This window comes from Balaenoptera ricei, chromosome 8 (assembly GCF_028023285.1).
Source record: "Balaenoptera ricei isolate mBalRic1 chromosome 8, mBalRic1.hap2, whole genome shotgun sequence".
Taxonomy (NCBI): domain Eukaryota; kingdom Metazoa; phylum Chordata; class Mammalia; order Artiodactyla; family Balaenopteridae; genus Balaenoptera; species Balaenoptera ricei.
The window spans coordinates 43,400,567-43,414,832 of NC_082646.1; the positions used below are offsets into that span (position 1 = coordinate 43,400,567).

At 35.1% G+C, this 14,266-nt stretch overlaps 1 protein-coding gene across 3 annotated transcripts in view; it reads left to right on the plus strand.

Moving 5' to 3' along the window:
* Positions 1-11,420, plus strand: part of SLC36A4 (solute carrier family 36 member 4) — a 46,979-nt gene extending 35,559 nt beyond the window's left edge. For all 3 annotated transcript variants that reach the window (XM_059930591.1, XM_059930592.1, XM_059930593.1), the window contains 2 exons: positions 1,347-1,516; positions 7,167-11,420. In XM_059930591.1, coding sequence (XP_059786574.1) covers positions 1,347-1,516; positions 7,167-7,474 — 478 coding nt within the window. In that variant the 3' untranslated portion in view covers positions 7,475-11,420. The remainder of the gene's footprint in view (positions 1-1,346; positions 1,517-7,166) is intronic.
* The last annotated feature ends 2,846 nt before the right edge of the window (positions 11,421-14,266 follow it).

Genomic DNA, 14,266 nt, shown 5'->3' on the forward strand with positions numbered 1-14,266 from the left:
TTAAACACTCATTTCTGTATTACTCTTTGGTGGATGATTAGCAAATATACCAGCTTCTAAAAGACCCAAACCATTTTATTTCCCATTTCTACTCTGTGTAACACCAAGTGATAGTAATTACATATAATTAATATTACTGAATGGTATTAGTAATAACCAGATTCTTAACCCATACAATTTGTTTTATATAAATAGAAAAGTAATTATACTTATATATATAATGATATATTTTTAGATATATTGGTAATCATATTTTTAAAACATATAAGTTAAAACATAATTAGAAAAAAAGGAATGTTGTAATAATAAACTAAGAATATTCATTTAATTCTCCACAACTATGTATCAGAGTATATGAAGCAATCTTTTGGTTATTTTGTACATTTCAATAGCTTGACCATTTGTGTTTAAACTTTAAGCATCAAGCTGAGAAATAGATCTTGAATCATTTTAAAATTAAGATAGTATTGTTGCTGGCCCTAAGGCATTCCTTCTTGCCTTAATTATGCTGTTTGTAGTATTTTCAAATGTATTTCTCTTTTTTTTTTTTTTTTTTTTTTTTACAATTTTTTCACTTTGTATTTTGGGGACTTCATATTTTTTTTAACATCTTTATTGGAGTATAATTGCTTTACAACGTTGTGTTAGTTTCTGCTGTATAACAAAGTGAATCAGCTATATGTATACATATATCCCCATATCCCCTCCCTCAAATCTATTTCTACGCAGCTTTCTTCCTTCCTCCTTCACTCGTATGATGAATACATTATAGAAGGAGACTTATCGAATTCCTTCTTGCTTGACGACAGTTTAGGAAACTGTTTATAATCTTGACATCTAAGTGATACCATGCAGTATTTGTCTTTCTCTGGCTTATTTCACTTAGCATAATGCCTGCCAGGTTCATGCATGTTGTTGTCTTAATATGAATCTAACTTTACTTTTAATGACTCAAATAAACAGAGAATAGATTGGTGGTTGCCAGGGGCTGGTGGATGGGGAAGAAGAGGAGAGTTTGGTAAAAGGATACAAATTTTCGGTTAAAAGATGAGTAAGATCTGAGGATCTAATGTATAACTTGGTGACTGTGGTTGATATGTGTTATATAATTGAAATTGCCAAGAGAGTAGAATCAAAGTGTTACTGCCAAAACGGAAAAAAAAGGCAAATATGTGAGGTGATGGATATGTTTGTTAATTAACTCAGTCGTGGGAATTCTTTTACAATGTATACATATGTCAAATCATCACGTTGTAGACTTTAAATGTATTATAATTTTATTGGTCAGTCATACCTCAATAAAGCTGGAAATAAAAGAATGACTAAATTTTGAAATTTTTTAACAGGTTATATCAGTCAGTGAAAATTCTCTATTCCTTCGGCATCTTTGTGACATATTCAATTCAGTTCTATGTTCCAGCAGAGATAGTTATCCCTGTGATCACATCCAAATTTCATGCTAAATGGAAGCAAATCTGTGAATTTGCAATAAGGTCCTTCTTGGTTACTATTACTTGTAAGTATCACTGCATATTTATAGCATAATGATTTTTATTGTTGAATTTCTTATAGTGAAGCTACTTAAAAGTATATTTTTTATATTTTTAAAACAATTTTGTTCACCTAGCTGGGATACATTTTGGTTTAAAATTCTGTTATTCTATGGCTATAGAAGAAAAACACAAACTAGATCCTATCACACTTAAAACAACTAATCAAATTATTATTTTGGAAATGACCTCACTCATGATTGAGATATAAGTATATTTAAATCAGACGCGTAAACTACCCCTTATATTGTTGATACACATTTTACTTTGGTTTTCTAGTTTTCCTCAGCTTTTTTGTATCTGTTAACTTTTGTATATTTAACATTTTAACTCTCCATGTCTACCTATACGAATGGGTTTTTTTCTGTTTTGGTCTTTAATAATTTCAGTGGCTTATTTTACTTACTATTTGAAGGAGTGTATATAATCTCTTATTAAAGTTTCACATTGTAGAATGCCTCCACAAGGTAGAATTAAGGATGGAGACTCATGGAGAGGGAGCTTGAGTTTGGGATAGTGGAAAGAGTATGAGTTTTACAGTCACACTGAACTGACGGTTCAAACTCAGGCCTCCCACTTACTTGCTGGTGTCTTTAGGTAAGTTACAAACCATCTTTGAGTCCTTCTTTCCTCAACTATGAAATGAAGATAAGACATTTAAAAATATTAACCCAGTAGTTAGAAATTATTGTTTTATTGTCACCACTTGTACTATAATCACAAATAGAAAGGTGACTGCGACACTGATCTAACTAATGGGATTGCTTAGAATGAATGATACCAGGGACCAGATTACTAGGGATTGGGGAACAAGCAGCTTTGGAATAGAAGATGTGAATAACCATCTTGGCCCACTCAAGGTTAGAGAATGGTAGAACTAGAAATTCTGGGCAACTCTGTAAATTACATTGAGCAGCTTGGGGTGGAGCTTATGCCTAGATTTAAAGAACTGGGTGTATTACATTGTGTTCAAAGAAAAAGCAAAACTGGGAAAATTAGATAAAACTTATTTTTCAAAGTAATCATTTAAATGAAATAAGTAAACTAATAAGGGAAATCACATTGAGGAATGACGTCAATAAGCCCATACTTTGATGACTAATGAAACATTCAGGAGGAAAAGGTTATTTTAAAACATTTTGGAATATTCTTTACACACTGCTTTTATTGATATTTTGACAACTACTAAATACAAAGACTTACTTCAGTCAAAGTCCTTTTATCAGTAGATGTAAGACAGTTCTCCTCTGAAAGTATGTCTCCTTTTAGAGTTAGTTACTGAATTTTAATAACTTCATCCGTTTCTGCACATTGGCTGCTGTCGTTATGTTGAGCTGCCTGTCTCCTGAGGTACAGACCATACTGCACATCTGTTACCAGGGTTTATTCCCAGAAGCCAGGGCTTTTCCTCAGGAGCTGAGTTCATGTCACAGAGGATTACAGCTTTTTCTTTGCTGCTTCTTTCTTTTAGTTAAAAATAGGTAAACCTACTTAACCATACACGAGGGTTGTATTTACAGCATACTTTGAACAAAGAGAACACAAACAATGCCATATTTTGTCCTACTTCACTGAAACACATCATTGGACACTGAGCTTAATTTACGTCTTTGGCCCATCCTTCCAAATTAAAGTAAAAGCCAACTCATATTCATGTCAGGACTGTTTTGAATCTGTTCTCCAAAGCACTTGAAAAGATTCTGGGTCAGGCTCTTTATTGATGAATGCGTGGAGAGCTGATGGGACCTTGTCATGTCCGTAGAGCAGGCAATGCAGCACTAGCAATGAGAGTGGAGGCTCAGCTGGGTTTGCATGTTTCAGCGTTCCATAATCCTTTCCAAGTACTGAATCCACGTTTACAGGATGGGTCTTCAAAGTAGTGGGCTCATCATCAGCTTGGATTATACTGGTTATGTCCAAGTCTCCATTTAGTATTTGAATCACCATTTCACAGTATCTTCTTGGTGGAACTCAAAAGCTTGAAAGGATGGGTCAGACTCTTCCTGCATGTTCCCTGTAGGCACTTACCTGCTAGATAGGCATCGCACAGGTGAGGGAGAAGAGTGGATAGAAACTGGCCAAAGGCCACCTTGGACTACAATAAATGCCTTTTATTTTAAAAGCATACCTGTAGAAAAAGCTGTTAAATTTTGATTTGACACCAGTATTTTGATCCCCTGTTTGAATTGAACCTGCAAAATGTGTTAAATACTACTTATTTCTGTTATTGTCCAATTCATTGATCCTTCTGCTATTTCTAATTTGAAAAGCCCTTGATTTGAGAGTATGCTTTCTACTTTTAGTAAACTATAACCACATAAAGCATAAATCTTTGGTAGTTTGTAGAATACTAAGAAGATATACTAAAATCCTTCATTTAAGTTAGTTGTCACTGCAGATGAGAAAAAGTACCATTCTGTACCCTAATATTCTATCTTAAGAGTTAGTAGGTATATGGAGAGGACCATTCACTATTTGTGTAATTAAAATTTATGTGCTAGAGTGTTTCTCACAGTTTTGTTGTTGATGTTATAATATCAAGCATTTTATTTTATTTTTCTGATATATCTGCTTTCACCATTTAAATGCAAAAAAATGGACCTAAATAGGCTTTTTTTCATGTTAGAGGAAACTTTGTACCTTAAGGATACATTCTTTTTCTCTATAATATAGTTTTGGGAAATACTGAATAAGCTTAATTAGTACTTAATAGATATATTCATAACAACTGTCTGTAAATGACATGGGTCAACCTATTTATAGTAATCCTATAGCAAATATTTGTAATGAATAAACTGTCCTTATCCCAAGCTATCCTTTGACTTACTGTTTTTGTGATTTTTGAGTTCTTCTATGTTGGATTTGCCTAAAGTGTATATATTTCTGTTCCTTGTCTAACTAATAACATTATCAAATAACGTTTCAAGCCATTTTTACTCGCAAATATTTGTTGGTTATATAACATTTAAAGAATGACTTTAATCAATAAATTTCATGATTTAAAAGTGTTTGATAAGTGGAATTTTAGTCTGAATGAATACATTCTAAAATACTATATAGTGTTCTTCCGCATGGTTTTCCAACATTTCACTTGATTTACTAGTAACAGATTGGATTATTGGAAGACACTAATGATGAAAAATAGATTCCATTCTTCAGATGGCAAGGTTGTAGTCATGTTTGTATAGTTGTCCTTTTAAATACTGCCACCTACTATGAGTAGGTGAAGCATGTTTCCACAAAATGGACATAGTCAATGAATTTTAAAAGTTTCTAATTTTGTTTGAGAGTTATGCTTTATAGTTCCCTTAGAGAAATGTTAAAAGGATGTAGCACACATCCATTAAACAGGGGTCCACTTGATAAAGTATTTCTAGTTTAGAGTTCCAACTTCTTCAAATTCAGTTGTTTTACTTAGGAAGGTTTCTTGTACTTCAGCCTTGTAGGTGTGCAGCTAGATTTATGATTTCAAAATAATTTTTAGGGTTTTAGCTTTTGTAATAATTTAAATAAAAAGTGGTAAATAATAATGTATGGTTCTAAGAAATGTGGTGGTTCCAAATTAATCCCACATCCTCCCGAAAAACATCGAGGGCCACAAAGAGAATAGGGGAAGGGAGAAAACCATAAACTGAAAATTAAGAAGCAAAGAAGCCAGTAGACTGCAGACTCAAGACTTAATTACAAAGAGCATGAATTAAATTGTATATATATCACAGAAAGTTCAGTAAGAGACAAAGACACAGAAAAAAGAAAAGCAAAAGGAGGTAAACTTAGAAATAAAAGAGAGGGATAACAAAGATTGGAGAGAAAACTAATACCTTTTGAAGACAAGTAAAAGAAAGCCAACACATACATAATTAGAGTCCTCACAGCTGGAACTGTGGTTACATTGTCACCTTTGGTGGCAGTGGTGATATAGTTGTCACAGCTTTCATGTGAGCAAACTCAGCTGTTATTTCTGATGGCAACTCCAACCCTCAACAAATCATTCAGTGAACCATCTAAGGACAATTTGGAGAAAGAATATGAGTCTTTTTAAAAATTTTTATTTAATTTATTTATTTTTGGCTGCGTTGGGTCTTCGTTGCTGTGCGCGGGCTTTCTCTAGTTGCGGCGAGCACTGGCTACTCTTTGTTGCAGTGCACGGGCTTCTCATTGCAGTGGCTTCTCTTGTTGCAGAGCACAGGCTCTAGGCATGCGGGCTTCAGTAATTGTGGCACACGGGCTCTAGAGCGCAGGCTCAGTAGTTGTGGCGCACGGGCTTAGTTGCTCCGCGGCATGTGGGATCTTCCCAGACCAGGGCTCGAACCCGTGTCCCCTGCATTGGCAAGCGGATTCTTAACCACTGCGCTACCAGGGAAGTCCCGAATATAAGTCTTGATTTTTGCAAACCTTCTGTTGATATTTGGTAAGATAAAGATAAGATCAAGAAAGTGCCAGATCAAAACTTGGAGAAGACTTGATGGTACCTTGGACTAAAATCCTGTTGACAATAATGGTACATTATTTTTTTTTAACTTTTCATTTTGAAATAACTTAGAAAAGTTGTAAAAGAAAGTAGAATTACCGTAAACCCTTTACTCAATTTCCTCTAATGTTATCAGCTTACATTACCACAATATAGTTAAGGAAATTAACATTAATACAATGCTGTTAACTAATTGACCTTATTTTGATTTTGCCAGTTTTCCCACTGATACCCTTTTTCAGATCAAGGAGCCAATCCAAGGTCCCACCTGAATTTAGTTGTCATGTCTACTTAGTCTCCTCCAGTCTTGGCAGTTATCTTTTTTTATCTTTCTTTATTTACCTTGATGCTTTGAAGTGTCAGTAATTTTGCAGAATTTCCTTCAGTGTAGATTTGTGTGATGCTTTCTTATGATTAGGTTGAAGTTAAGCATTTTTAACAAGAATGCCACAGGTGATGCTTTGCACTTCTCAATACATCATATCGTGGCATAAATATTTCTTATTACTGGTGATGTTAACTTTGATCACTTGGTTAAGGTGGTGTCTGTCAGATGTCTCCACTGTAAAGGTACTCTTTTTCCCTTTATAATTGATAAATATCTTGTAGGGCGATATCCTGTTCTCATACAGTTTTTGCCCACTAATTTTAGCATCCTTCAGCGACTTTTCCTGCAACAGTTATTACTGTGGTATTTGCTTAATAATGATTTTCTATTTCCATTGTTTCTTCTATTTTGGTTAATTGGAATTCTAATGTAAGGAATAGCTCTCTCTTCTCTCTCATTTATTTAATGATTTATTTATATCACACCACCCCAGGTTTTGTGCTTTATAGAATGAGCTATATGGCAGAGTAATGAAAATACATTCTTCACCCAGAATTTCATAGCAAAAATTAAAAGTCGTTTATGTAAGAAACTCTGTTGATAAGTCAAAGTCCAAGAAATATCACTCACTGTTTTGGTTTCTTTCTTTGTTTTCTTTTTTAGCTCAGAACAGAATATGACAGATTCTTCCACAAGCAATAGTTTAGTAGTGCCTACTTGCATCAATTAATTTTAATGTAGTGAATGTATCAACAGTTAGTATTCATGTAAGTATTAAATATTTACATAAGAAAAATTTGTATTTTCAATTTTCTAGGTGCTGGAGCGATTCTGATTCCTCGTTTAGACATTGTGATTTCCTTCGTTGGAGCAGTGAGCAGCAGCACATTGGCCCTGATCCTACCGCCTCTGGTTGAAATTCTTACATTTTCTAAGGAGCACTACAATATATGGATGATCCTGAAAAATATTTCTATCGCGTTCACTGGAGTTGTTGGTTTCTTGTTAGGTACATATGTGACTGTTGAAGAAATTATTTATCCTACTCCCAAAGTTTTCGCTGGCACTCCACAAAGTTCCTCTTTAAATTTGAATTCGACATGCTTTACATCTGGTTTGAAATAGTAGAAGCAGAATTATGAGTCTCAAGTCTGAAAATGATGAAAGTAAGAACCATTAGAACACATCGCCATATACTTAAAAACTGTTTTCTTTCGGCACAACATTGATATTTTGGCAGTAAATTATAATTCTTTACCAATGCTGATAAACTATGACGGATTCGTGGTTTTAAGTATTAGCAGCAATTTCAAAAATTTTAGTTCTGAAAATTGGAAAAATTAAAATGTTAAAAAAATTAAAGAATAAAAATGCTTCTGTTATTCTTCTCTCAATCAAATACTTTAATCAGGATTCTCTTTTTTACCTCCATGCTACTCTATTGCCACGCAGTTGAGGAGAGAACAGGGTTTCAACAATAAGAGAATTAAAGAAGTATAGGTGACTAAAATCTGACCATCCCAATGAATTTTAAAGTGTACTTTGTATATAATGTAGAAATATCTTGAATATATTTTTATTAGAGAGCCAAATACTTATGTCTACCCCCGGAAGTTTAGAAAACTCTCATTAGCCATAATGTAAGAATCAGAAAATCCCCCAAACCAGAATTATTTTTACACTATTCTGTAATGGTAGCTGATCTTCATAATGAAAACCAGAAGGCACTGTGCAAGATTCTGACTTAGTGTTTCAACCAAATTTGAGAGACTTTAAAAGTTATCCAATACATATTCCCTTATTTTTTTTAACCTGAGGAAATGGATACCCAGGATGGTTAAGTAACTTGATCAAGACCACTCAGCCTTGAGATGAAGAGAACGTGATCTTTTGATTCCCAGTCCACGATTTTTTATCTTTCACTTCACATCCTAGAAAAAGAATAAATTATGTTGTTTAACTTTAGTATTAAGTCTGTTTAATTATATTTCAGTATTTTGTAAGTCATGGTCTTTGACCAGTATACGTGACCTGAGCAGAAAGTCAGGGAACTCCTAAAAGCCTGCACTACGGCCATATAAGCCTCAACATGGGAAAGAAGCAATGCTTTTTAAACAGAATAGAAATGCCTTGCTGGTTTAACTGCTGGCTGGTAGAAGGTGCCCAGCTGTCCCGTGTGTGGATTCAGCTCTCCTTATTGTTTCTTTCTTTCTAGGTTTGTAGACACTATCTTTCCTAATGGCAAAAAATAGAGACCTGACACAGTACAGGACTTGTGTACTCTTTTCGGCCTCATGGCTTTCCTTATCATAGCTTTCCATTGATCTGAATGGGCAGAATAAGAGAAAGAGATTCAGGCCTAGGAAAAATCAAGACAATAATAAACTCTCTGCTAGATACTGAGACGCTCCAGGCTTCTTCCAGAGAAATACCTTTTACTCCTCCATATTCTTCAAGCCCAGTTATTAACCAAAACAAAGAATCTCAGTGGGCATGGAATATGAAAATGGTTAAATTTAAAACTAAGAATCTTGATTTTTTTTTTAACTCATACTTTAAAACTCATCGAACTTTTTAGTCAGGTTGGTGTTACTCTGATTTGTAATACTCTAAGATATCACCAAGATCACAGTAGTGTATATATTCTATATTTTTATATGTAAATGTTCAAGTATTTTCTTGCTTACATCATTGAGTCATCAAGTATAATCCAAAGATATATCAGAAGCTTTATTTTGGTACAAATTCTTAAGAATCAAAACTTTTTAAAAAACATTTGCATTGAGAATCACCAGTAATTGTTTGTGACACTTTTATGTCAAATCTGTTATGTTGAACCTTTAGTCACGGGAGAATGCGGAAGAAGTTATAGGAAAAGTAATTGTCATTGAAACTAATGTTATATAGTCTTGAATCTAAGAGTAAATTAGGTGTTTTTTAATGTGTAACTTGGTATAATATGACTTGAAAACTATTATTTAATAGAAAGCACTATTAGGTTTTTGTCAGCTGTCTTCAGATAGTATTTCTAGTCTATCTGTGATATTTTATTTTTATACTTTCGCCTTTGTTTATTTTCCTTATGGAATTTATCACATTTAATGAAATTTCAAATAGCTGATAATAGCAATATATAAATTTTAGATTCAATGAACAAATGTTGAGTACCTTATCAACCAGGCTTCCTTAAGCAATGAGTGCTGACTCGACATCCAGTACTCAATTCACTAAATTATCAGTACTTTAAATACAAGAGAAAAGTTGAAATGCAGAAAGGAGGAGGGGCTAAGAAGGGAGAGAGCAGTTTTAATTCTTAACAAGAAATACTATTTAGATGTATAAACGCACTCTTATTTAAGGATTTTTAATGATGTGTTTTATTTGCAAAAAATCAAGCAGTATTTTTCCTCTGAAAATTTAGTTTTAATGAGTCATAACATTTTCTAAGATTCTTGGAGAAGATATTTTGATTAAACCAGCTGTTGATTTTATTTTGGGACCTGGAAAAATGAGAGTGATTACACCTGTCAAATTTTGTATCCAGTCTCTTTGGTCCATTACATTATAGCTTAAATGACTTCAGCATTTCATCTGCCACCACAGTAAAGCACCCTCTTCTCTGAAAGCTAATCAGGTGCCTGTGAACCTTTTCTACTAGTGGAGTGGCGGGGGGGAAAGGAAAGCTTTGTTCACCTCTGCTGACCTCTGAGCTAAGTCAGTCATCACTGTTCCCTTACAGCCAAAAGGGTTTCACCAGTTTCAGAGTCAACTTGTCAAAACAGTGGCTTTCAGACCTTTTTTATTTTTTATCAGAGTATTTTCTTGTCCCCCCATGGCCAGATTTCTCCACAACTGAAGTAAGATCTAGTTTTTTCTTAGTTAAAGACCAATTTGTATGGTGTTACCAAATGAAAAAAAGCACTGTGTTAGCAAGTGCTACATTATGTTTTAATTCTGTCCTCTCTGGATTCTCCTCTATTAAAACAATTTCTGCCTTTTGCCTATGTGATGCAATTAACATTTTTGTAAGCATTTTATGCAACGTGCATGTTGTAAATGTCCTAACCTGGGGTGATTTCATTCACTATTTTCATAGTAGTTACAGAAAAGCTCTGTAACTGTAAAGTACTGTACAAATATTAATTGGGATATTAATTGACGTCCTACATTAGTGCCATGTCCAGCTGTGGACATGCTTACTGTAGCTTCCCCGTGGCATTTTCTGGGACTGACATGCCAGAGATGGCAGTACAGCAACTTAGTACTGCATTTGTTTACTGAAAAGTATGTACCCACTCCTTTCTTCATTTGAAAGGGAGAGGATACATAATAGAGCTAATGGAAATAACAAATAAAATTATTTAAGTGATACCAGTGGCTCAATGAATATGTTCTGTTGAGAAAATAATTTGGTAAAAATATAGACCATTGATACTATAAAATGAGTTTTTAAAAAATGAGTCTTTTAATCTTTTTGGCTCAACTAGCGCCCCTTCATAAGAAAATTTGAGAGACTTTGATCTAAAAGGCATAACAAGATACTTCTTAACACTAGATGGCTGACTGTAATAGTTAACACTTTGGCAGTATGATTAACCACAATTAATCTTATTTATGCCACCAGTGCTCACTAGGCTAAACACCTTTCTGAAAGTGGTTGGTTTTGACCTAGGGGATAAGAAAACGTGCTTTAGAAATGCTGTTTATTGCCCTCTGATAAAATGAAATGACAAATCACTCTCATTCTTAAAATTTTATATCAAGGTTACCTAGTTCTTATGTATACACATACACACACTCCAGTAGTCTGTGGCGTTAGATACTAATACTAATTTGCCATCTGAATTGGATCCAGGAAGGGGATGTGTTGAAAGATCACTCTGAAAATTATTCCATTAGTTTTCTTGATAAGAAATAGGAAAATACGTGTTTATACCGTGAATAAATTAAGCTATGGATTTTTGTTTTTCAAAATGATGTTTGTTTGAATGAAAACTAAATATCAGTGCACTTGAGTTAATTCTTTTTCTTTTAACTTATTTTTCTTTATAATATGAAAAAATGTCTTAAAGTACTGTAACTTCTGAATTTTCAATAAAATATTATTTTGCTTGCAAATACCTTTTTAAATAAATTTTTCTTTTATAAGGTTAAATGACATTGACAAATGTCATAAGCTGGAAAGGGCACTAGTATATTCTCATAATAACATTTTAATAAGTCTTTGCAGTTAATTCCTTGTCATGTGACCCTCAATCTTGGAAGCTGATATTATGCACCTCTGGGATTTAAGAGCAGAAGTTGACTAAAAAATGAAAGGTCTTACTCAAAACCATGACCAGAACTTCCTTCAGAGTGAATGCAGGGAGGGCAGTCTGCAGATGCTGCATCCATGAGGTCGTTTATCACCCTCTTAAGGTCAAGAATATGTACCAGTCCCACTAATACATTTTGCTTGCATTATGCCAACCCCAAATCAGAGACCATAAAGGTATTTATACTTTTACATCAATAATTCTGCTCTTTGAACTTAATAAAAGGACATACTATAGTTCATCAGAAGAGAAAGACCCTATACCTAAAGGTGCATTGGCAACATTATGTTTAATAGTGAAAAACTGAAAACGACCTAAATGTTCAACAATAAGGAAATCATAAATTCGGATATCTTAGCCTAGAATACAATGGGGATCAAATTAATTATACTAATGTTATATTGAAGATTAGTAATTTGGTAAAGAATAAATACATACAATTAATTTTTACCTGCAGCTGTGTAAAAATATGCTTTTGGACTAAGACAGGAGGATGGGCAGAAAGTGGAACCATAGTGCTAGGAGAAAGAGATGGGTTTTACTGTTTTTAAGTGAGTAGTTAAAGGAAGGCTGTGAGAGAAAAATAAGATTTTGAGAGAGGAACAAGGAGTTTATAAAGCTTTAGTAGTAGTAGTACATGTTCTTGTCAAGCAACAGAAGGAACATAAAGACCAAAAAAAAAACAATAAACAGCCAAACAAAAAAATACAGAGTGGGGATAGGACTGGGTACATAACATACAGGTATAAATGCAATGAAATACCCTGCGGAATACTCGCTGGAGGAGAAAAATTAAATATGGCCACCTTGTAAAATTAGGGGTTTTTTAAATGTAAAAAGTTTAGTGTTTGTTCTTAACAGATATGCACATTCTCTCAAAATTTTGCATGTAGATTTATGGGGTTCACATTTCAAGGGGTCCACAGACCCCAGGGGAAAGAATTCTTAGAAAAGATACATCAGTTTTTGAAGAACAGGTTTGGTTCAGTGTTTCCCTATGGAAACAGATTTGTTTGAAAGCTTAAATGGTATGAAGGTCTTTGATCTTCACTGTTACCTGGTGCCATGAAGCACAGGACCACCTGTACGAGATAATAGAATGCTTCTCAAATGAAAGCTAATACATTCATCTTGCCAAGGAATTAGGGAGTAACTTCCCCATCCTCCATCCTGGATCTAGATCTGGGCTACAGGACGAGGGCTGGACACTGACCACCCAGCCTGCACTGAGTGGAGAGGAAAGGTATGCTGGGTGTGGATCAAGACTGAGCAGGTCTTGAGTAGAACAAGAAAGTGAACAAAAAATAGGCAGTGCAGAAGCAAGCGCCTTCAGATCATGGACCTACAGTGCCTTACATACTTTTGTAGCTCCAGTACCTAACAATACGCCATGAGGGCACAGACTAGGTGCTACAAACTCCCCTGTCGTAAATCTGCTCTCCTTCCCCAACCTCAGCTGTGCAAATACCAAGGGCCTCACTCACTCCCTGCCTCAGCCTCCAAATTACACCAAATTGCCAGTTGCACCACAAACACACCACACACCATCTGGTTTTCATCTGCATGACTTCATCACGTCTTCGTGCTGAAACTACTTCCTTCTACTCCCTTCCCCATTGTTTCCTCGCCAATCCTTGGTTATTGTTAAGATTCAGTTTAGGCATGTCTTCTACCAGGAAGCCTTCCCATCTATCCTCTCCCCCACCCAGAACGAGTTGTGTACTCCTTCCTTCACACCAGCAAATGACCTTGGGTTCATTAACCCACTTTCCACACTGTGGTAATTCATTTTCTGTGTCCATCTCTCTATTAAATTGGGATTTCTACAAGCATACCGTGTGTGTGTGTGTATAGATACATATATTCATTTTTTGGTTCCCTGTCTGTCTGTCCTCCCCTAGAGAATATAAGCTCCATGGAGGAGGCAATTTTGTCATTTGTGTTCCCTACTGAATATACAGTGCCTAGAAGAGTGTCAGTCACATTGGAGAAGCTCAAAAAATATTTGTGGGATGAATGAATGAAATGACAAAAATAACAAGGAAAAACCCATATTAGAGTTCTGGCCCTTAATAAAATCTTCAGGGTTTCCCTGGTGGCGCAGTGGTTTGGAATCTGCCTGCTAATGCAGGGGACACGGGTTTGAGCCCTGGTCTGGGAAGATCCCACATGCCGCGGAGCAACTAGGCCCATGAGCCACAACTACTGAGCCTGCGCGTCTGGAGCCTGTGCTCCACAACAAGAGAGGCCACGATAGTGAGAGGCCCGCGCACCGCGATGAAGAGTGGCACCCGCTCGCCGCAACTGGAGAAAGCCCTCGCACAGAAACGAAGACCCAACACAGCCAAAAATAAATAAATAAATAAATAAATAAATAAATAAATAAAAAAAAAAAAAAAAAAAAAATCTTCAAGTGAAGGGGCCAAGTCAAGCTTTTTGTACTGGCCCCTCCAGCCCTGTGCCTATTTACTGAATGACTGTGGCTGATGACACTCTTTTCCACTTTGTATGTGAGCTCAGCCAGCTACAGAACTATAAAGCACTCAAGTCTGAGTCTCTTATAGAAAATCCTATGAAATAGCCAAGCCTTAAAAACATATTC